The sequence below is a fragment of the Rhinolophus sinicus genome, chromosome 3 (assembly GCF_057876585.1).
Source record: "Rhinolophus sinicus isolate RSI-liver-muscle chromosome 3, RSI-T2T, whole genome shotgun sequence".
Taxonomy (NCBI): Eukaryota; Metazoa; Chordata; class Mammalia; order Chiroptera; family Rhinolophidae; genus Rhinolophus; species Rhinolophus sinicus.
Window position 1 is genome coordinate 172,586,503 of NC_142503.1, and position 24,413 is coordinate 172,610,915.

The 24,413-nt window shown below is 35.6% G+C and overlaps 1 protein-coding gene across 33 annotated transcripts in view; it reads left to right on the forward strand.

Moving 5' to 3' along the window:
• GPHN (gephyrin) overlaps window positions 1-24,413 on the forward strand; it is a 431,232-nt gene that overhangs the window by 400,746 nt on the left and 6,073 nt on the right. For all 33 annotated transcript variants that reach the window (XM_074327330.2, XM_074327331.2, XM_074327333.2 and 30 more), the window contains 3 exons: window positions 10,679-10,752; window positions 14,905-14,969; window positions 18,565-18,668. In XM_074327330.2, coding sequence (XP_074183431.1) covers window positions 10,679-10,752; window positions 14,905-14,969; window positions 18,565-18,668 — 243 coding nt within the window. The remainder of the gene's footprint in view (window positions 1-10,678; window positions 10,753-14,904; window positions 14,970-18,564; window positions 18,669-24,413) is intronic.

Below are 24,413 nucleotides of genomic sequence, written 5' to 3' on the forward strand. Positions count from 1 at the left end.
TCCACTGTTGCTTCCCTCAAAATCTCTCCCCATCTCCACCTCCCCCTACCCCACTTAGACGTTTCAAAGAGTTTTCATTTTTATAAAACACTCAAAGTTTCAGGTAAACAGTATCTACATTTTGCCCTGAAAACTAAAAAACTATATTCGTTGCTATAAATTTTCTACAACCTGCCAAACTGTAAAATAGCTCAAAAACAATGAAAGGTACATATAACTGAGAAGAATACACTTAGACTGGACACCCAGTTTTGTTTTTCATTTGTTTTGGTTTTTTGTTTTTTGCTATTTAAGAGTCTCTTGATTTTTCCTGAGAGTGTCTCCCCACTTCATGTGATCAAAATAATCACAAAGATAATTATTGAGCACAAAAAAAGGCTGGCCTCATAGGCTTGCCCTGATTATTTAGCAGCAAGAGTGGTAAGGAACCATATAGGCATTCTTGAGTTTGTTTTGCAAATCTGGAGTTATACAGCAATAGAATATTAAAACTAATAAACAATATGCCATACAAATAAATACAATAAAATTTTCCTTGTCATGTCATTCAGCCCTATGTCCTTCTTGTTATGCTAGATCTTGGGTTAGCAGTCTGCTTTCAAAAAGCCATCTGCTTCCAATGTAAAGAGTCCTGGGATTCCTGACACAGTCCACTGGTACTATATGAAAGTTATCTCAGCTGTGTCATCTCAGAAGCCTGTACCCAGGAGATTCTCCTTTCAAGTGTCAATAGTTCAGAGTACCTGTGGCAGTCCTCCTTCCTAGTGCTCCGAATCTTTGTTACAGATACAAACTAGTCACTGTAGCTTATAGCTGAGCGTTCATGCAAGCATTAGAGTAAAACTGAAAATTGCTCTAGATGACAGATACTTAATGGCTGTGCTTAATTTATTACTGTAATCGGTAATATCAGAATAGAAGATGAATAAAGTTCTCCATTGGGATACAGTATGTAACTGTTTCATAAAAATTTTTATCAGTGTTTTCCCTGATGGTAAAAACATATTATGGATAGCAAGGGTGTTGTCAAATCTCTAGGCACTTCCCATAAAGCATACAATTTCTGAAATAGTTATATTAGTAACATTTTACTTATGTGAATCTAACCTTAAGGCACACTGAGCATCTCTTCTCAGATATGACAGCAACTGTTACAATGGTAACATATCAGACAAACTTAATTATTTCTAATATCCCTTTTTATAAGATAAAAGAACAAACCTTTATGATTTTTCTAGAGACCTTCTAGGAAATTTCAAAGATAGTTTTAGGTATCTTTGTTTGTAAAAAAGGTATTTTTGTTTGTAAAAGCTATTCTGAAATTGATTTTTTTTCTTTAGATATGATCTTTAGAAGGCAAAATCAAAAGAGTTGTCAAAAAAGAATTGGGCACCTAATTAAGATAGGATCATAGGTAAATGAGAAACACTACTTGGTTACGTAATTTTTTAAAGCAACAATAAAATATTTTAAAATAAGCATAGAAAGTAACATGATTGTGAATAATCTTGGCTCATTCATAAATGAGTAAACTTTGTTCTTCACTTCTTTATTGTCTTAAATAATTAAAGACACAATCAAGCAAATATAAAGCACAAAAAGGCAGATTACACACACGAAAATAACCTTTCATATCGTAAGGAAAGCATTAATCAGTAACCAAAGAAATAAGCTCATCCAACCTGAGTGAACTTTCTGTAATTTTAATATATTTCTCAGCTTCATAGGTGTAATACCTATTTCTCAGACATAGGTATTATAAACCAAGGCAAATAAAAGTCATTTTCAAAGTTTTGTTCTTTATTATGCTGTTTTATATTTTTGTTTTAAAGAACTTTATTTTTCTTTTTCTTTTTTTAAGATTTTTATTGGGGAAGGGGAACAGGACTTTATTGGGGAACAGTGTGTACTTCCAGGACTTTTTTCCAAGTCAAGTTGTTGTCCTTTCAATCTTAGTTGTGGAGGGTGCTGTTCAGCTTCAAGTTGTCCTTTCAGTCTTAGTTGTGGAGGGCGCAGCTCAGCTCCAGGTCCAGTTGCCATTGCTAGTTGCAGGGGGCGCAGCCCATCATCCCTTATGGGAGTCGAACCAGCAACCTGTGGTTGAGAGGACGCTCTCCAACCAACTGAGCCATCCGGGAGCTCAGCGGCAGCTCAACTCAAGGTGCCGTGTTCAATCTTAGTTGCAGGCGGCGGAGCCCACCTTCCTTTGCGGGAGTCGAGGAATTGAACTGGCAACCTTATGGTTGAGAGCCCACTGGCCCATGTGGGAATCAAACCGGCAGCCTTCGGAGTTAGTAGCATGGAGCTCTAACAACCTGAGCCACCGGGCCGGCCCGCTGTTTTATATTTTTGAACAAACTTACACTTTACATTAGAACAAAGAGTGGTCCCCAGACCCACGAGGGCCCTGAAATCCTTTAGGTGAATTCCCTTTAGTCTGCAAAGTCACAACTATTTTCGTAATAAAACTAAGACTTTATTTGGCATTTTTGTTCTCCTTCTCTCGTGAATGTACACTGAGTTTTTCCAGAGGCTCTATAATGTGTGACAACTCATCAGACTGAATGCAGAAGCAAATAAGAATCCAACTCACTTCTATTAAGCCAAACATTAAAGAGATTTTCAAAATTATAAAATAGTGCACAAAAAAGTAAATTACTTATATTAACATGAAATGGCTTCATCATCGCTACATACAAATTAACCCACAAATAAATATTTTATTAGTTTCAGGTGTACAAAACAATGTAATAGTTAAACATTTATCATTTATATCCCTCACACAGTGATAACTCCCCACCCCCATGTACTACTCCTCTGATATCGCACAGAGCCATTACATTTCCACTGCCTCTACTCCTAATGCTGTACTCCACTTCTTGTTATATATATATATAAACTTGTACTTGACATTCATTATTGTTCAGCTTCAGCTTCAGGTGTACAGTGCACTTCTTTTAATTTCTTAGTTTTAGTTTCTCATACAGTAATATGGATAGACATAACCCACATAAATAAAAGCTCTAGGGATTCTTAATAAATTTTAATATAATTTAAAGAGTCCGAAGAACAAACATTTTGAGAACTGAACTTTTTTTTAACAATATTATTTTTCCTTGAAAAATGGAAGAACACACATAATTATACTTCTGTGTCATTATTACCCATAGCATAGTTGTAATCACCCATATTCATTATAACATTTAAGGAGAAACTAATTTCTATTTCACAGCAAAAACTAGGGGATATAGATCATTGTGAAATCATATGTAAGCATATTAGCAGACTAGCAAAGTTCATTAACACACAGAATGCAACTTTCTACAGCCACACACATGCCTTTTATACCTTCTTAACGTAGCAAAGATGAAAAAACACATCCATTAACATAACCCAAAGGTATAGTCTATAATATATTTTTAAAAAGAAGCAAAATATATTAACTGAAAACCAAAAGTATATTAACTTAAAATCATGATTAGTAATCAATGATCCAGTGTTCTATCTTACTTAGACATCATCTAGGTATATGATGATTATTAAGTAATTTAATATCAGTTCAAGATTTTAAGATATTTTTGTTTTTGTTTTTGTTTTTGTTTTATTTTGTTTTGGTGGAAAGAAAAGCAGATTTATTCAAAATGCCAGCATTCTGTGAGGATGGTGGACTCCTGTCCAAAATCTACCCCCGCCCCCCAGGATTTTAAGTTATTTTTAAGCTGACATACTACAAACATAATTACTATTGAAATTAAAAGTTTGTCATACCCAAAGCAATCTACAGATTCAGTGCAATCCCTATCAAAATTCCAATGGTATACTTCACAGAACTAGAACAAATAATTCAAAATTTATATGGAACCGAATACCAAAAGCAACCCTTAGAAAGAAAACCAAAGTTGGAGGTATCATGCTCCCTGACTTACTATACTACAAAGATATAGTAATTAAATCTGGCACAAGAATAGACACACAGAGCAATGAAACAGAATTGAGATCCCAGAAATAAATGCACACAGATATGGACAATTAATCTATGACAAAGGAGCCAAGAACATACAATGGAGAAAGGACAGTCTCTTCAATAAATGGTGCTGGGAAAACCAGACAGCCACATGCAAAGGGATGAAACTAGACCACCAGTTCATATAATATACAAAAATTAGTGGATTAAAGACTTAAAGGTAAGACCTGAAGCCATAAAATTCTCCGAAGAAAACCTAGGCAGTAAGCTCCTTGACATCAGTCTTAGTGATATTTTGTGGATCTGACTCCAAAGGCAAGGGAAAAAAAAGCAAAAGTAAACAAATGGCACTATATCAAAGTAAAAGCTTCTGCACAGCAGAGGAAACCATCATCACAACGAAAGGCAACCTTCTAACTGAGAGAAAATATTTACAAATATTTGAGAAGGGGTTAGTACCCCCAAATATATAAAGAACTCATACAACTCAACAACAAAAAAACAAACAACCTGATTTAAAAATGGGCAGAGGATTTGAACAGACATTTCTCCAAAGAAGACATACAGATGGACAACAGGCACATGAAAAAATATTCAACATCACTAATGATTAGAGAAATACAAATCAAAACCACAATGAGATATCACTTCACACCTGTTAGGATGGCTATTATCAAAAAGACAAAAAGTAAGAAGTGGCAAGGATGTGGAGAAAAGGGAACCTTGTATGCTGTTGGTGGGAATGTAAATTGGTGCAGCCACTGAGGAAAACAGCATAGAGATTCTTCAAAAAATTAGGAGTAGAACTACAAGATGACTCAGCTATTCCACTTGGGTGTCTATCTAAAGAATACAAAAACACTAATTCAAAAATATATGTTCTATATATAATGGACTGTTACTCAGCCATAAAAAAGGAATGAAATTTTCCCATTCGCAACAATATGGATGGACCTAGGGGGTGTTATGCTAAGTGAAATAAATCAGACAGAAAGACAAATACCATATGAGTTCACTTATATGTGGAATCTAAAAATCAGAACATGATCAAACAAAACAGAAACAGTCATAGATGCAAAGAACAAACTGATGGTTGACAGGTAGGAGGGGGGTTGGGAGACTGAGCTAAAAGGTGAAGGGATTAAGAAGTACAAATTGGTAGTTACAAAATAGTCATGGGGATGTAAAGTACAGCATGGGGACTATAGTCAGTGATATTGTATGGCATCGGGGTGTAACGACTTGTGGGGTGATCACTTTGTAAGTTATATAAATGTCTAACCACTGTGCTGTACACCTGAAACTAATATGATACTGAATGTCAAAAAAAAAAAAAGATTTATATCTTCCATTTATAAGAATCATCAAATGGTCAGACCGTAAACCAAATTTCCAATCATTGCTACCGTGAGGGGGGAAAACTTTGTTGACCATGCACAGAAACAAAATAGAACTAAAATCAATAAAAGGGGCAAAATTAGAGAAACCAAAGGTTAGCAGAGTTCACATTTTATTGCTGCTTGGCATTCCCTTCAGGAACCAAGGAAAGATGTGCCCAGGTTTAAGCCACCCATGAAGTGCACCTTCTTCAGCAACAGGTTTACCTGGCTCTGTCAAGCAAATCAGTGGGACTGCTTGATGGAGCCTCCACAGTTATTAAAGTATAATTTTTAAAGACAAAATTATGCATCTTATAAATACAAAAAAATGAACACATCCAAGGTTTTATTTAACTCTTTAATTAATGAAGTAACTAGTCAGATATATAACTTGTTTAAAGGAGAATTCAGAGCATGCACACATATAGGTAATCAGGAATGCTGAAATAAATTTGTTAATAGATGCAAAACTGTTTAATATTTACAGGCAAATAATTAGTTACATCTCCAGGGACAAAACTAATTTGCATTTATTTGGGTAATAATCATGTTCCCTCTCAGTTTTCTACACCTTAGTTTTTGTAAAATAGCCCAAAGATAATGAAGGGCCCAAATAACCCAGGTTGTGTTATGCTGGACATCCAGTAATCTTTTTTGCCCTTTTCAATGTCTTTTACAATTTCTCTGATGTTGTTCTTACCTGGGTTGAGGAAAAGAACTTGTTCCTTCATACATTTATTTTTCTTCTTCCTATCTAACTCTAATTCAGAAAATCAGACAGAGTTCCTTGCTGTTTCTATAGGTAGGCAAAATTTATGAACAATGATGATTCTCAGCCTTTACTGCTATGTCTGTTATAAGCTTTCCCTCTGTCACAAGAAACATAAAGCATTCCTTCATGTTCAAAAAGAATTAAAAGACGTTTTTAACAACAGAAAGGATTTTTTTCAAGAAAAATAAAATACTTTCATTTATTTAGCAAATAGGTAATTAGCATATCTGCTTTCCAAACTCTGTCTCATAGCCTTTAAGACCCTGTAGGTATGGCTTCTGCCTGTCTCTCAAACCTCACCTTATTCTCTGTTCTACTCATTCACTACCTTCCATTGTATTTTCAGTTCGAGGCACATTCTACTGCTTTGGAAGCTTTTGTATGTACTTCCCTCTGCCTGGAATCCTTAACTCTCTACATTTCACGTGGCTATATCCTTCTCGTCCTTACCACCTCTTTTAAAATGGCCTTTTCTTATTCTCCACCCCACCCCATTATTTTCTATCCTAGCACCTCTCATTTCCTTTACAGCATGTACCACACTTTATATTAATTAGTTTATTTGTTGGTTTACTTATTTTAAGCTGTCTTCTCCAGTGAAATATAACAGGACACCTTTGTGTGCATGACCATGTTTATCTTGTTCACCATTAAATCTCTAGCACATATAGAATTTCTGATACATAATAGACATTCAAAAATATTTGTAGAACTAACAAATGAATGAATGAAAGACATGTGCTGTTCACTTGGGATTCAGCACACACACACACACACACACACACACACACACACACACACACAGGGTTCCTGTTCTCACAGACTCTGTAGTCCAATAAAAGATGCATATCCATTATCAGGCAATTGCAGTCTAGCCTAAGTGTGTGGTGTCTGACGGACATAATATTATAAGAACACATAAGAAAGGTCTGGAAATTTCTGCTTCTGCCATGATAGAGTGGTTTATTTGGATCAATTTTCCCTCCAAGAACAACAATAAGAGCTATATTTTTTAAAAGTTTAAGAAGACAATGAAAAGAAAAAGCAGGTATCTGAAGAGAACAACCAAGACAGCCAAGATTCAAGGCACCAAGATCTGAGAAAAGTGAACCACAGAGAATTAAAACTGGAATTGTTCTCTGTGTTTTTCAAGGCATTTACTAATTCCTAAGCCAGTGGGACAGGAGAGGTTTAATGGCACAGGAGGCCAAGAAGCCAAATATAAAGAAGTAGCTAAGATGCTAAGAAAGTAAGCAGAATTTTCCAGACTTAGGAGTTCAGAGCCTGCCATGGAGGAGGGGCCTTGGCAAATATCTCAGGCTTTCCATTTAAACCCTTGAAGGTCTGTGCCCTAGGAATAAGACAAAGTGGAAATAAACCAACCTTCACAAAGATTGAAATCTTGCCTCAAATTATCTCAATATCTGATTAGATCAAGGTAATCTTAGTTTACCTTAAGTGACTGCCAGAAGAAAAAAATCCTTTCTGGAGGAATATATCATCATTCATAACCTCTTCAAGTTTTTTTCATACATAATGTTTGGGCTTCAGTTTTTTAAATTACCAGACATACCACAAATAGGACAACATTACTAAAAAACTGAGAAAGGAAAACAAAATAGAACAGCCCTAAAAATAATGGACTTTAAAAAACTAATATGTTTAAGGAAAACAAATGACAAAATGAAGAATTGCACTAGAATCTACTCATAAAATCAAGTGAAATTTTCAGTAAAGGGATGGAAATATGTAACAGCAAAAAAAGCACAAAAGACATATAGGATATCATAGAAGGTCTAACATATGTGTAATTGGAGTCCCAGAAGGAAAGGCAAGAGACAGTAAACAGAAGCAATATTTAAGAGCTATTGGCAGAGTTTTCCAAAACCAATAAAAACCACCAAGTCAGAAATTCAAGGAGCTCTGCTAATCTCAAACAGGATAAATACAAAGAAACCATACCTCAAAAATTGTAGCAAAACTACTGAAAGCCAAGGACAAAGAGAAAATCTTACCTGAAGGACACATTACCTTCAAAGGACCAACAATAAGACTGACAGAAATGACTTAAACAGAAATGATGGAACTCAGAAAACACTGGAATGGCATTTGTAAAGTACTGAAAGAAAATAACTGCTAGTGTGAAACTGTGTATTCAGCAAAAATTTTCTTCAAAAATTAAGATAAAGACATTTTTAGCCAAATAAAAATGGAGCAGACCTATATACTAAAGGGAGATTTTTTTAGGCAGAAAGATTATGGAAGCATGGAAATGCACAAAGGACTGAAGAGCAAAAGAAAGGGTTAATATGTGGGCAAATGTAAATGAGTGTTGACTGTATAAAATAGTGCCTTGTGAGGTTTAAAATATATATAAATATGTACTAGAGATATAAATATAGAGTATATATCATCTGTATAGTATATGTAGGAGGAAAAAAATATATATACGCACACACACACACACATCCTTAAAATGTATATAGAATTTGTGGCATATTATAGCACAAAAAGCAGAGAGGAATAAATGGAGTTAAGTTGTTTTAAGTTTCTTGAATTGTCTGGGAATTTGTAAAAATATCAAATTATGGTAGACTGTGATAAATCAAGAATGCATGTTGTAATCTCTAAAATAACCACTAAAATAATAACAAAGGAATTTTTGTGTAACCAGCAAGCTAATAGAAGAAAAAGTAAAGCAACAACAACAACAAAAAAAAAGGTGAATCCAAAAGAAGGCATGAAAGAAGAAAAAAGGAAATAAAAACAGAAGTGACAAATAGAAAACAAATAATAGGGTAATAGTTTTAAATCCAAATATAGCAGTAATTATATTAAATGTAAATGGACTAAATCAGTTTAAAAATTGTCATCCTGGGTGTAAATAAACAACAATAGTATGATACTTATAAGTAGCACACCTTAAATTTAAGGACACAGCTAATTGAAAGTAAAAGATAAAAAAATTACAATGAAAAATGGTGTGGCTGTATTGATATCAGAGAAAAATTAAGGTAAAAAGGATTACTAGATATTAGGAGGGACAGTTCATATATTTAAATGTATCAGTTTGTCAGGAAAATATAACATTTCTAAATTTATTGTATCCATTAATATAGCCTCACAATAAACATAAATAAGTAGTTGATCTATCATCAAGCCCTGGTAATGCAAAGCAGGCTGAGATGACTGAGATAGAGAAGGGTGGGGTGGGCAGAGGGTAGAAAGAAGTATTCCAGACAGAAGGAAGAACATTTTCAAAGACTAGAGGCAAGAAAGCTTTAAAAACTGAAAGCAGCATAGTCTTGCTGGGAGGAGGTGGTGTTGAGGAAGAGAGGGAAAGGGGGAGGGAGAGAGAGAGAGAGGGAGGGAGGGAGGGAGGGGGGAGGGAGGGGGGGGGAATGGGGCTAGGTGGGAAGACTGCCTAATGAGAGCAATGATTGGTAAAAGGGGGTTAGAAAATAGAAGAATCATAGATATGATATTAAAAAGATGAGACTTTTTTCCTGGAAACCAGGAAGTTCTTTAAGTATTATATAGTGACTTGATGAGATTTGTTTTCAGAAGATCTCTTACTTCTGTGGGGGACATGAATTGGAGGAGGGCAGTACTACTGGGAGACCTATTTCAGTAATCCAAGTGAGATGATGTAGGCCGAAGCTGTGGAGGTAGAGAGAAGAGAACCAATTTTAAAAATATAATGTCCCATAGCTCTTGAAATATTTAAAATTTTAGTAGGTTACTAGATTCACTCTTGGGTTAGTGAATAAGGCAACACAAACAACAGACCAAGAAAGAAGTTGAAAAATTTTAAGAACTGCAGCTTTTTTTCTTTCTGTCTACAAAACCAACTACAGGGCAGTGTTGCCTTTCATTTCCAAAGATCAGGTTTTGTCAAATCATTCTGAGTGGGTCATAACCTTAGGTTGGTTGTGTTTTCTTAGCACAACATGAAGTTGGAGCAATTACACTCCCTTGACTTTCTGTTTAAAATTTCATCCCTCTTTTTTATTTTTGTTGGCTTATTTAGAATTGGAAATCTATGGGCAAATATCCAAGTCTCACCTGAAGAATGTACATTATTTTAAATCCATTAAGCAGAATAGTGTAGGGTATATACATGTGGCTTTCCTGGCCAGGAACAACTTCTTAAGCCAAATTTGTTAACATCCTTTCTCAGACATAAAAGCCTGTCTTAAAAGACAGACAATAACCCATCCGGTAATACTTACTATGTTAATGTGGTTATTTGGTTCATTATCAAAGTACTCCTATTAGGATGTACTTTTTATGAGGATAGAGATATTGTCTCTTTTGTTCAAGGCTATATCCCCCTTACCTAGACTGGTACTCAGCATATACCAAGTGCTCAATAAATGTTTATTAAATGAATGACTGAGAAATGAAGGGGTGAGGGAGTATTTGTCTTAAGAAAATCAACTTCACTAAAATAAGGTGTTGTTTTCATTTTAGTCCTATAAATTCATTGTATCTTCATTTAAAGTTTTGATTCTCTGATATAAGAATGTTTGAAAGTAAAGTGATTATTTTTCATATTTGCAGGACTATCTCAAGCAGGTGCTGGACATTGATCTTCATGCTCAGATCCATTTTGGCAGGGTTTTTATGAAACCAGGGTATGAAAATAATCTTATCTCATATGTGGGGTTGGTTTGGCTTGCTTTGACTAACAGTTTTAAATGCTTTCTTTTTATATTTTCTTTTATGGATTATCTATTCTAATAAAGAAATATTATAGTATCAGAATTCTTTGCACAAGTGTAGCTTCTATCTGAAATGGGAATTCATCTTCCTTATGAATCACTGAGTTTGGCATAAACAAAGCAAAGCAACTTTCTAAACCTTTCTTTCTTTGATTCTCATGTCTAGTTCCTAGTTCCTTCTTTCTGTTTTTCTCTATACTGATTTTTTGTCTCTCTTTGAAAACATTTGAGTATAAAAATTCTCAAACACACACAAAAGTAGAGTGCAGTGAACCCCCCATGTACCCATCACCCAGCTTCAGTAACTATCAACATTTTTTCATAATTGTTGTATCAACCCCAACCCTCACCTTTTTGGGGAGACAGAGGGCTGAATTATTTTAAAGCAAATTCTAGAGATGTCATTTTGGTATACATCTCAAATAATGACAACAGCAGCATTTTCTTATGTAATCACAATTGTATTATCTCACCTACCAAAATAAGTAAGAATATCTGAATATCATCTAATGCCCTGAGTATATTCAAATTCTCCGAGATGTCAAGAGAAAGAATGCCTTCTTATAATTGTTTTGCTTGAATTAGGATTCGAGTCAGTCCACTCATTGTATGTAGTTGTTAAATCTTTGTTAAACAAGAATGTTTACTCCCCGCCCCTCCTTTTGTAGTCATGCTGTTGTCTTGTTGAAGAAACCAAATCATTTGTCCTAATGAATGGATTTGGCCGATTTTTTCCTTATGGTGGTGTTTAATTTGCTCCACTCTCTCCAATATATTCTGTAGACTGGAAGTTAGATCTAAAAGCTTGATTAGATTCAGAGTCAACTTTTTTTCCTTTACAAGAATACTTCATAAGTAGTATTTCATACTGCTTCTTACTGCCTCCCAGGAGGAAAGAAAAATAACCGCATACCAGGATCTTGCACATGTCCTAAAAACTAATAACTCTCTAAGGAAGGGCTGATGGAGGTCCTGTAAGCAGTTGTAAATCCTTAAAGAATGCCAAACACTGGTGCTGATGAAATATGTGTGGCATGTCTTCATGCAAGTCTGCCTATTCAGACCCCTGCTACTCTATAAACCTTTGCTTCCCTGTTCAAAGGCTCAGCGTGTGGGTGAGTGTTCCAGCACACTTCCTTGCTGTCGGGAACAGCAGTGATGATGCTTTAGTTAGGATTCTACCCTGATGGGTGCTCGTGTGAACCCTAAGAGAGTGTAGAGGTGAGACTTACCAGTTCTTACAGTGAACAATGGGAACTATCAGCAAATTCCAGAAGCCTTTGTTAAGTCATATAACCCTCCTAATCTCCCTGATTTGTTGGATACCTCATGTCAGTTCTTGGACAGAGATTAGGCTTTACCTCCAGGTTTTGCTACTTAAGTATGAAGTTAAGATTATCCCTAAAGCTTTCTTCACAACTTGATAGAATTTAGAATTTTTGGCATTTTATTTCTGTGGTTACCCCAATATGGCTGCTGCTTACAAGGCTCTTTCATTATTGAAATTGTTGGACTTGGATAATTCTTATTAAGAATATTTTGTCTTAAGCAGATATTGCTATGGTATGGATACACAGGCTTTTTTATTTTCCTGTCCCTATGGGCAATATTAATTTGATTAGAATACAGAGGAAATCCCAAAAGCATGTCAACGTGCTTCTCACTAACCCTAAAAATTAAATCAATTATTCCCTTTGCAGTGACAAAGAGGCTGACATCACTTGCTCTCACCGCTAGAGAATTATTTGTGTAATATCTGTTATTTAAATTAATCTCAGCACCTATGGTGTACAGTTCTTCTTATTTTCAGTCTTTTATTTACCACCTATCTCAACTTTAGGAGTTGGTCAGTTCCTAATGTTTATTGTCCTCAATTAAAGTCACAACACTCTGTGACTTCAGTCATTGTATAAATTCTGTTGCATTCTGATCTCAAGAGGAGAATTGAACAATAAGAGTTGAGTTTCAAGGAAATGGCCTTTCAGAGCCTAAACAAAAACTTCACAGTCTAGCAACAGGACACTAATGATAGCGATGCATGATAACAAAATATTCTTTGTAATGGAATCTTTTTTAAAATGAGTGCCTTTAGAAAAATTATGGTACCTGTCTGCAAGATGCAAAAGATGATTTAAATTGGCTTTACGTACAAGTAGAAGGAAGGTTTTATGCATTTCCTCTTCTCTCTTATTATGTGTGTTAGTTTGCTATAATAAAGTGGTTTAGAAGTTTAAATGGGCTTCCTTTACTTGGCCAGAATTTTATATTTGTCTAAAGACAGGAAGATTTTGAAGGTAATTGCTACTTAATAGTAAAACAAGAAGAACTATAAAAATCTCAAGAACAATTTAGCTTTGCTCTTCCCGCATACAGTGCACTCAGAATGTAATTGACCTCTTTCACTTTAGATACAGAGATCCTCAAAAAAGCATTTGGAGTATTTTGAACCAGATCTACTAATCATAATTTGTATGAGTCATCTATAGTGAACATAGCTGTTTTTGAGAATTTATCTTGGAAATTATTTTCATCACACAGTAACAGTCATTGCCAAGTAACCTATCCATAAATCTACATGACAGCCTAAACTCATGTTTCTAAAATACAGCAAAGAATCAGAAAGTCAGCCAAAAAGACCTCAGTAGCCCAAAACAGATGTTACAAAGTCCATAGACTAACACTTCACAGCATACCCTATGAGAGCCTTACCAAATTATGAGCCATAAAGTTAGAAAAACCTTGGTTCAAATCTTTGTTTCCCCACTTTGTAGCTGAGTGCTTCTGGCCAAATTGCTTAATCTCTCTGAATCTGTTTCCTCAACTATAAAATGGATGATAATTGTCACCTCGTGAGATTGTTGTGAAAATTAAATGAAATAATGGATGTAATGCATAGATGTTTCTTTTAAAATAATAACTTTTATTATTACTAATATTGTCATTCCAACAATATAGCTATTATTACTATTCTGTGGTTCCCAAACCTGAGGCAAGCGTTAAGGGTCTAGCATTAAGGGGAGCCACAGAAAAACACCAGGAAAACAAAAACAAACTATGGAAACACAGCAGTGTATGATGTGGGATTATGGTTTATAAGTAAAAACAACACATAATACCCTTGTGACTCAACATCACTGTATTATAGCAGAGTAGAATAAGTTAATGATGGCTGTAAATCATCAAAAAATGTTAATGTTCATCATATTATTGCAAAAATTCATGAGTGAGTGACCCATTTTTTGAAAGACCAATCTGCAAAAACCGTAAAAAAAAAAAAAATTGGGGGTGCTTAAAAGGATGATTTGTCAACAGTATGGAAATTTCAGCATTCCATAAGGATTCTACACCACTCAAGTTTCATTAATATAATGAAAATTTTAGCTGGAATTCTCTATAAAGGTTAGTCGGTAGAAAAAAATCACGATTCTTAACTGCCCACCTCCTCCGTGCCACTGACACTCACTTCTCTGTACCCCCACGGTAAGGGTTCATGTCAGAATCTTGAGGAAGTATAATTTGAAAATTTTTTAAGTTATTGTTGCTTTAATTTTGTTCTAGTCATGGTATTTTATTTATTTTGACGTTTCAAAACACTCCCTTCAGAGGAGGGAGGTTCTTATATTTATTGCTGAGTACAGTTTTAAAGGGTTGGAAAATACTCATCTTGAACAATAGACAGTCATCTGATAGACATGTATTACCAGGTGGGCTTCTGATATTAAGAATGACTGTTATAAATCTCCAACAATAATATAGACATTATCAGCTGGATGGGTGGAGAAACTCCAGGATTTGGGATAACTTCTATGGCACTAGCAGGAAGGGAAAAAACGTAAGCTACAGAAAACCAGGGAGTTTGGTTATTTGGACACAGAAGATGCTAAAAACAAATTAATTTAAATGCTCTTGAAACACTTCAAGGTATAGAGGTTAAGAAGGGTCAACAGAAAAGTACTTTTATACGATCAACTTTCTGTATAGGGAGCCCCGCAGCAAGAAAACTGGAGCACTTAGTTGACTCGTCAGGTTACTCTGCACTCACTAACAACATCTTTTTTTCTCTAGCCTGCCAACAACATTTGCAACTTTGGATATTGATGGTGTAAGAAAAATAATCTTTGCATTACCAGGTAAGACTAATTGAAATAGTGTCTTTTGCTTTTTCTGGGGGAAAAAATGACCGAACGTTTTTTGAATCCCAGGTGACCAGTTCCCTATCAGCATTGGACTTGAAATCCGAAAGACCTGGGTTCAAGTCCTAGCTTTACTTACTTGGACAAATTACTTAACCTCACTGAAGGTGTTTCTTCATCTAGAAAATGGGGCTAGTATCTATTTCACAGGGTTGGTGTGAAAGTCAAATTAGATAGTATCTTTCAAAGCTTGTTCCAAACCCTAAGATGATGACCCAATGTTAGCTGTCACTAGTTCTTTCCGGGCACCTGCTTTTCCTTATAGGAAATTGGTCAAAGATAACAGTCTCATCACCTCCCACTACAAGTATTGTGCTCAAGAGGCCAAAGGGCCTGGAATCATCCATGCAAATACTAGAACAAAAAATACAAAACTGCCTTTGGTCCATGCCAGATTTAGACTGGGTGCGGTGGGGGGGGGGGGGGGGGACTAGAATGGCTGCCACGTAGTCTGGGACTTCTCAGCCTAATCTCAGGCATCAGCAGTCTGACCTCATCCCTGTCCCCACCCTCACTCCCAGGTGAGCAGGAGCTCACATGTTCAGAGTGTAGAAAAAGCAGTGATTTGGTTCACCAGGACTTTCAAATCCAGTTTTTTATTGGTTTTGGGAGTGTATTTAAAGCTGTGGTTTTAAAGCCATTACTAATCTTGATAAATTCTAAAGTAGTTTAGAAGTTTTATGTATCTCCTTGTTATTTTTTTCAACTTGAAAAAAAAATTATCCTCTAATCTGTAACAGTGCCCCATTCTCTGTTTTTTAGCACAGGTTCCTTCAGAAAATAATCTACTTATGCCTTTCAGATGCACAAATCTGGTGACTGTGAAATATTTATATGCTTTTTATACTAAATAAATCTCAAGAGATATAAAGAGAGGAGGCAGAAAATGTAGAACTTTAAAGGATTTTAAAGCCCCTATCTATAAGTATAAAAGAGATTAGATTTCTATCATATAGGAAATTTTAAGAGAGAGGACATGTAAGGTAAAGTAGTCCTCAAGATGGATCTATAAGTACAGAATTCCATAGGGCCTTTAATATATCTTTAGATGTTCCAAAAACCATTCTATAAAAAATGTGAACCTCTTTCTAGCTTTAACGTCCCTAGAAGGCACTATTTACTTTGTCTACAGAAGTACGATTTGACCTCCAGACCGTCAGTGACAGCATAACAAAGAACATTACAATGGGAGCCATTTCACCGTTACTAAGGGAGGATCGCTGAGCTCCCAAAGTCATAATTAAATAACCTATATTCAAAGTGCTACTTTAATTGGAAATTTTCTCTGCACAGCCCGAATAAACCAAAAGAGGGCAGCAACAACTCACATATTCAGATTGTAAAACCAGCAAAGAGGTTCCTTTTACAAAGATTTTAAAATTCAAAATTGTATTGCTGCTTTCTGGAAGGGCATGCATTTAAAGTCATTACTGATCTTGATAAGTTGTAAAGCAGTTTAAAAGTTTTGTGTATCTTGTTGCTATTTTTGTAACTTTTTAAAATTACTATAGTAACACATGTTCCCTATAAAAACATTAGAAAGTACAGATAAGCATTAAGAAATGTTATCCATAATCCCTTTCCCACTATTTGCAGTTTTTTGGTATCAATCTTCCAATTCTTTTTTTTCAGAGAGAACATTTTTTGAAGAGTAATTTTATAAAGCAGTAGCAATTACAGGAACAGGAATTCTGTAATCACGGTTGAATAAACAATAGCTTTGGTTTTTTTTCCAGGAAAGTTTACATATATTTGTATCTTGAAGCAAGGGAAAAGCAATTGATTCTTATTAAGAGTCTGCTGTTCTGTTGGGCAACTTGTTTTTCTATTAAGATACTAAGTATCAATAATCTCTTCTTAGAACTGAAAACAAATCTATTCTTAACTACTTTTGTGGGTAGAAGAAAATTAAAGGTATGGTTTAAGGTAATAATAGGCTAAAGTGACCATTACCTTTAACTTTGATGATAGAATTAGGAGCACATAGCCAGACCAAGGGAACCTAAGATAGATAGGTTAAGATAGATAGGAACCTAAGATAGATAATAGCCCATCATCTACCCCCAGTGTATACATACTTACTCACAACTGTATAGAAGTATTAATTAAGTTAGAATTTTAGAACCAGAAAGGATATTGAGAATCATATAGTCCAACCTTTCCTTTTGTGGATCAGTTAAATTAGACTCAAAAAGGTTTGCAATTCACCAGGGTCACACAGCTTGGTTAGTTAACATACCACACAAGAAACTAAATCTGTATTCTCAGCCCAGCCATTTTTTTTTTTTCACAACCTACCTTTCCTCTCTTTGTAGTACATGACACACCCAGATTTCTTCTTGGAGAGGTACAATTGAATTTCTCAAATTTTTCTTCTAACTTTAAAAGTATTTGTATTAGTCGTCCCAGGCTGCCATAACAGAATACCACAGACTAGGTGACAGGATTATTTTCTTACAGTTCTGGAGACTGGAAATCTAAGAGCTAGATGCCAGCAAGTTTGGTTTATATTGAGGTTTTCCTTCCTGGCTTACAGATGGCCACCTTTTCACTGTGCCCTCATGTGGCCTTTCTTCTGTACACACATGCTCCTGATGTTTCTTCCTCTTTTTATAAGGACACCTGTCCTATTGGATTAGGGTCTCACCCTTATGACCTCAGTTAATTTTACTTGTCTCTAAAGGCCCAATCTCCAAATACAGTCACATTGGAGGTTAAGACATCAATAAATGAATGGGGGGGTAGGAGTGACACAATTCGGTCCATACAGTATTTTTCTTCAAGTCTTTCACATCTTAAACCATTTAGTTTTATTTTTTAAACTTAAAGAAATGTCTGGTAGGGGTGACCGGATGGCTCAGTTGGTTAGAGCGCGAGCTGTCAACAAGGTTGCTGGTTCAATTCCCACATGGGATGGTGGGCTGTGCCCCCTGCAACTAAAGATTGAAAACGGCGGCTGGACTTGCTGCTGAGCTGCGCCCTCCACAACTAGATTGAAGGACAACGACTTGGAGCTGATGGGCCCTGGAGAAACACACTGTTCCCCAGTATTCCCCAATAAAATGGAAAAAAAGAGAGAGAGAGAGAAAGAAAGAAAGAGATGTCTGGTAAAGGGGATTATGGATAAATTTTTTTATGCTTATTCTACTTTCTAATTCTTTTACACTGAGCATGTATTACTATGGAAATTTTAAAGCATTTTAAAAATAGGAAATAGAAACCACTTTAAAACTTATCAAGATTAGTAATGGCTTTCCATGTATAGTTCTCAGAAAAGCAGAAATAAATGGTGTTAAACAGCTTCTGGGCATCAGAAGTCTCTGTGTTTCACTGATAGACCCAAATGTTTGCATCCTCTGTGGAATTTGGTTGACTGTAGATCTATTCTGGCATCCTTTTGGATTCAAAGATATTCAGAAAAGAAAGACTAGTAGTCACCTCACTCTCTGTGATACCTGAAGGCATAGACAGTCATAATTATTTGGCAAATTTTTATGTGTATACTATAAATAACTGCTTGGTTGACTTTCAGGGAATCCTGTGTCAGCCGTGGTCACCTGCAATCTCTTTGTTGTGCCTGCACTGAGAAAGATGCAGGGCATCTTGGATCCTCGGCCAACCATCATCAAAGCCAGGGTAATGTTTTCTAATAACCAGGAACCAAAATCGAAGCCTAATAACAATTAAGGATATGATCTAGATCTAAAAACATCTAGAATTTTATATTAGTTTTGAGGGGAAAATGCAGTTTTACTCTCCCCTTCGTGGTGGAAAATGGAGGGGAAAGGGTCCCTTTATTCCCCTCCCACATTATTCCATGGCTTCTAAGGTGAATAATATTTTCCAGTGAGAAGTCCATATGGGAGTGGATATGTAATGTTAAAACGGTCAATAGATATAGCTGGCACCACGCTAACACTAAACCTATATGAAAGGAGGAACAAGAATTCCCTTTCCCCTGTGTAAACTCACCGAGGACAGCAATTTACCTGCTCAATTTTTCTGTAATTTCACTGATAAATTTTAAACAGGTTAAAAAAAGGCAATAAAAGGACTGAAAAGAGACTCTGGTAAATCAGAAAGAAAGGGTGGCCATTTTGTTTGGAAAAGAACCACTAAGGCCAAGGAATTATACCTGCTGTAAAAGTCACTTGGAAATTGGAGTCCCTTTCTCCACCGACACTAACTTCAATTTGATTTTCTACTGCGCAACTAATTATGTAACACTCTTTTCGTATAAGTAATGAACAATTTTCTTGGCAACATAAACTACAATACCAAACCATTACTTTTTTTTAAGCTTTATTGAGGTGTAATTGATATACAAACAATTGTACATGTTTAATGTATACATTTTGATGAGTTCGGACATATGCACACACCTATAGTGTCATCACGACAGTCAAGGTGCTAAACATATCTATCACCTCCAAAAATTTCTTTGTGTTCTTAGTGGTTTTGTTGTTTTGTCATGAGAACTATCCTCTTAACATATTTTAAAGTGCACAATATCATATTATTAACTATAGGCACTATGTTGCATAGCAGATCTCTAGAACATTTTCACTTTGCATAACAGAAACTTTATACACATTGAGCAACAATTCCCCATTTCCTCCTCCCCTGATGCCCTGTAGCCAACATTTGATTCTCTGTTTCTATGAGTTTGACTACTTTAGATGACACATGTAAGTGGAATCATGCAGTATTTGTCTTTCTGTGACTGACTTATTTCACTTAGTATAATGTACTCTAGGTTTATCCATGTTGCCAGAAATGGTAGGTTTTCATTCTCTCTTAAAACTGGATAATATTTCTTTGTTATGTGTATGTGACATTTTTCTTATTCATCTGTTGATGGGCATTTGGGTGTTTTCAAATCTTGGCTATTGTGAATACTGCTACAGTGAATATGGGGTTACAGATATCTCTTTGGCATCCTGATTTCAATTCTTTTGTACTATACCCAGAAGTGGAATTGTTGAATCACATGGTAGTTCTACTTTTAATTTTTTGAGGAACCTCCGTACTGTTTTCCTTAGTGGTTCTTCCATTCTGCGTTTCTACCAATAGTGTATAAGAGTTCCAGTTTATCTACATCCTCACCAGTGTTTGTTATTTTTTGGTTGGTTGGTTGATTGTTTTTTTGATACTAGCCATCTTAACAGGTTTGAGGTGATATCTCATTGTTGTTTTGATCTGCATTTCCATAATGCTAATGATTAGTGATGTTGAGCACACTTTCATATACCTGGTAGCCATTTGTATGTCTTCTTTGGAGAAAGGTCTACTCAAGTCCTTTGCCCATTTTTTAATTAGGTCATTTGTTGAGTTTTAGAAGATTCTTATATTTTTTGAATATTAATTCCTTATCAGATTGATGGTTTGCAAATCTTTTCTCCCATTCTGTAAGTTGTCTTTTCACTTTATTAATGTTTCCTTTGCTGTGCAGAAGTTTTTTTGAAGTGATGTAGTCCCATTTGTCTATTTTTGGTTTTGTTGCCTGTGCTTTTGGTGTTAAATTCAAGAAATCATCGCCAAGATCAATATCGATAAAGAAGATTTTCCCCTATGTTTTCTTCTAGGAGTTTTCAGTTTCAGATCTTATATTTGTCTTTAATCCATTTTGAGTTGATATTTTGTATTGTGTAAGATAGAGTCCAATTTTATTCTTTTTTTATTGTTTTTCCAATACCCAAGCCATTACTTTTTAGGAGCCCTGAAATAAATTCAGACCTGACGGAATGCTATAATTAGTTCACAGGAAGAACATAAAGCATAAATAGTAATAGGAAATATTAATAAAATATTACTCTGAGAATGTATAAGGTAAAACATTAAGAATATTTAGGCTTCAGATACTGTTAACATTGATCTTCTAAATACTGAGACTCTAGGTGGTGAACACACAATACAATATATAGATGATGTATTATAGAAATCTACACTTGAAACCTATTTAATTTTACTAACCAATGTCACCGCAATAAATTCAATAAAAATTTAAAAATATATATTGAGACTTCATAGACTAATATGTAAAGGAGATATTCTCCTTAAAATTTCAATAAAAGTTCAACTAGATATTAATGAAAACAAAGTTTTTGGTTTTTTGTTTTGTTTTTTTCAGTAATCACAGTAGTGGACTTATTTTAAATTAAGTGGAAAAAGAAGAAAAAAGCCAGCAATGATTCTGATCAAGTCAGAAGGTCAGAGTCATGAGGCTTAGATTTAGACATTAGAACCAGTAATTCTGAATTTGCCCATTATTTTCATATTTGCTAAATTTAGGAAACAAGGAAAACCCATATTGTTACAAGAAAGAGAAAGAGGAATTCTCCTTGACTTTGCAAAGCTCTTATGAATCTTTTCATTTATTTCTCATTTTAACATCCACCGTCTCTTCTTTAAAACTGACAAATGTGGCAGCCATTTGTTCTGACAACAATGATTAGATACCATGTTTCCCCAAAAACAAGACCTAGCCAGACCATCAGCTCTAATGCATCTTTTGGAGCAAAAATTAATATAAGACCCAGTATTATATTATATTATATTATATTATATTATATTATATTATATTATATCATATTATATTATACCTGTTCTTATATTGTATTAAAATAAGACTGGGTCTTATATTAATTTTTGCTCCAGAAGACGCATTAGAGCTGATGGTCTGGCTAGGTCTTATTTTCGGGGAACCACAATAGTGCTCTGTAATCTAAGGGAAACTTAGAACATTGTTCGTGATGTTGCTCATTCCTGTGGAATGAGAACTGCTCTGAAAATCAGTCAGACTCCTTTCTCCCACAGAGCAGTGTCAGAAAGGGTCATCAGCATGCTGGGCTGTTTACTTCTTTTGTTTTTAACTCCGCAGCTTACCCCACACCTTCACTGATTTAACTGCCACTTTAGAACATAACCCTATTCACTTACTTGAAAATGGTAAAGCTTATTGTCTCTGTTTTCAGACCATCCAAGATGCAGCCACTTATTACTTATTACTGTTTCTCAACATGATTGCCACAAACACAGCCTCTCTTAATTCTTGCTGCTTTGGGGAAGTGGAGTGGGTATTAAATGCTGGTGTCGGTAACACACAGCTGGACTGTGAGGTAGCTGTCCTATGGGCAGGGCGATGCTGGATTATATTAACATGTCAGCACAAAAAAATGTCATCTCTTTATAGCAACACCTTCTGAAGAACGTCAGTGTAGAATAAACATTTGCCCTATTTCCTTGGTCAGTTGTGGTTGAAGTTGAAATACTTCTGATTTTCAGTAGACAATCAGAAATATAATCTTAACAATTCATCGAAAAGAATTATTGACCTAATGTTTCCACAAAAGGACATCCTATCATGTGTTTTCTTAATATCCCATCAAAGCACCCTGTACTGCCCCTTGTTCTCAACTGTTTTTGCTAGAAACATACCTGAGGTAACTTCTGTTAGTATTAGCAGCTCACCTCATCTCAGGCATTAATTAAGAGAAGGAAAAGGGAATACTTTCATCTCCCCTGGAACTAGATCAGCACGTCCTAGGAGAGGATGAGCCTGTTGGAATTCCACTAGACTATTCCTCCCTCTTCTCACGAGCATCAGTGCCCTGCATGCTGTAAGAACTTGGTTAATGCTTTCTGACTGATGTCATAAACAGTAAAATACAAAGCATTGCAACACAATGTTCATATTGTTTGAGATTGCTAAGGTGTTTGTAACTGGAGAGAGAAATGTGATTGTTCATTGTGACAAGGTCAGTCATTTATCATCAAAAGATATTATCAGATGCCTGTTATATGAGAATATTATGGTCTATGGATTGATAAAGAGATATTGAAAGTTATAAAACTGTTTATGATCAATAAGAAATGTAAATCAGTTTTAGTTTATTATTAGGAAATGAAAACTATAACTAGCTTATAAAAACTTTGGAAAACTGAATTTGAAATTGATCCATACCTGCGTGTGCAAGGATTTTAAAGTTACATGATAAATTTTAGACATATGATTTATAGGGTAGTAACCTCAATGACCTTTCTAGTAAGCTGATGCCTCATAACTTCTATAGCACTTACCAAAAAATTGAGTGTAAAGCTCCATTAACCACTCTTTGGAAGCTTTGACCAGACCTGAGCGGAGACCAAGCCCCCAATACCCACCATGTCATCTGGGGTCCCCACCCTTTGGTCACCTGTTTTCTCACAAACTCTCTTCCCCAATCTGTGCAGCTCTTAGTCCCAACCTATCCCCCTGAATCTTTCAGAGCTGTCAGCTTCTCCATATTAACAGCTATCAAACCTTCCAAAGATATTCAGGTCTTGGGCAATTGTCTAATAGTCTTCCTCTCTACATCACTTATTACTATCTATTGCTTTATTTCCATAATTCTAAATACTTTTTTTCTGCTTCAGCCATTTGCATACACATCCTTTTCAATACCCTGAACTGCTCCATCTCAAAAATCACCAACTCTGTTATACAATTAGGAACAAATGGCAAATTACTGATCAGTACCAGTAGATATAAAAAAGTGTAAACACTCCTATAACTTACCTTTTACCCTCAGTCCATAGCCCCTTCTGGCTTTACCACTTTCCTCATCCAACCTAAATCCTGTGGTATATCACTTCAACTTTTTTTCAACACCTTCAACTTTTTTTTGCCTCTTCCTTCCACTATAACCCACTCTAAGAATACGGAGACTTGCATCAATCTTTCCTTCTTTGCCCTTCGCTTTTATTCTCAGGTCACTAAGCACAACTAGAGAAGAGTATCCAACTGTTCAGGTTATCACTTTCAGTTTACAAATTTCAGCAGGGACCAAAATTCTCCTTGGTGAGCCTTTTGTACAACATGGATCAGCTTCTTCCATTCCTTACTGGTCTTCCAAGTCTTCACCATTCTCCTAAAGCCCCCTGCACCACCCACATCCCCTGAATTTTGTAGCCAAAAAAAAAAAGGCCTGGGGATAGCTCTTGAATGATAGCTTTAATATGTACTAGATTATAACCCTTGGCATAGTTAATGGTTTCCCTTCCTCTAATCTTGCCTCCTCTTCTATCCTTTTCTGTTGTGCTCTAATCATGTCAGCATCTCCAATTAAAATCTTTCAATGCTTCCCATGACTCTCGTGTTAAATGTAAACTGCTCAACTGAGCACAAGAGGCCCTTCATCCTTAGGCCTGTTTTCCACTCCAGCTTCCTCTGCTTCCCATCCTGCATTCTGACCACACCAGGCTAATTACTGCTTCCACAATGGACATGTGATCCCCTGCCTATGCCTGTTTATTCTCTTTCCTAAAAGGTTCTCCCCTAACCACCACCATCTCCTTTTTCAGCTTAGAAAATTCCTTAGTCAGAAGACTCAGGCATCATTT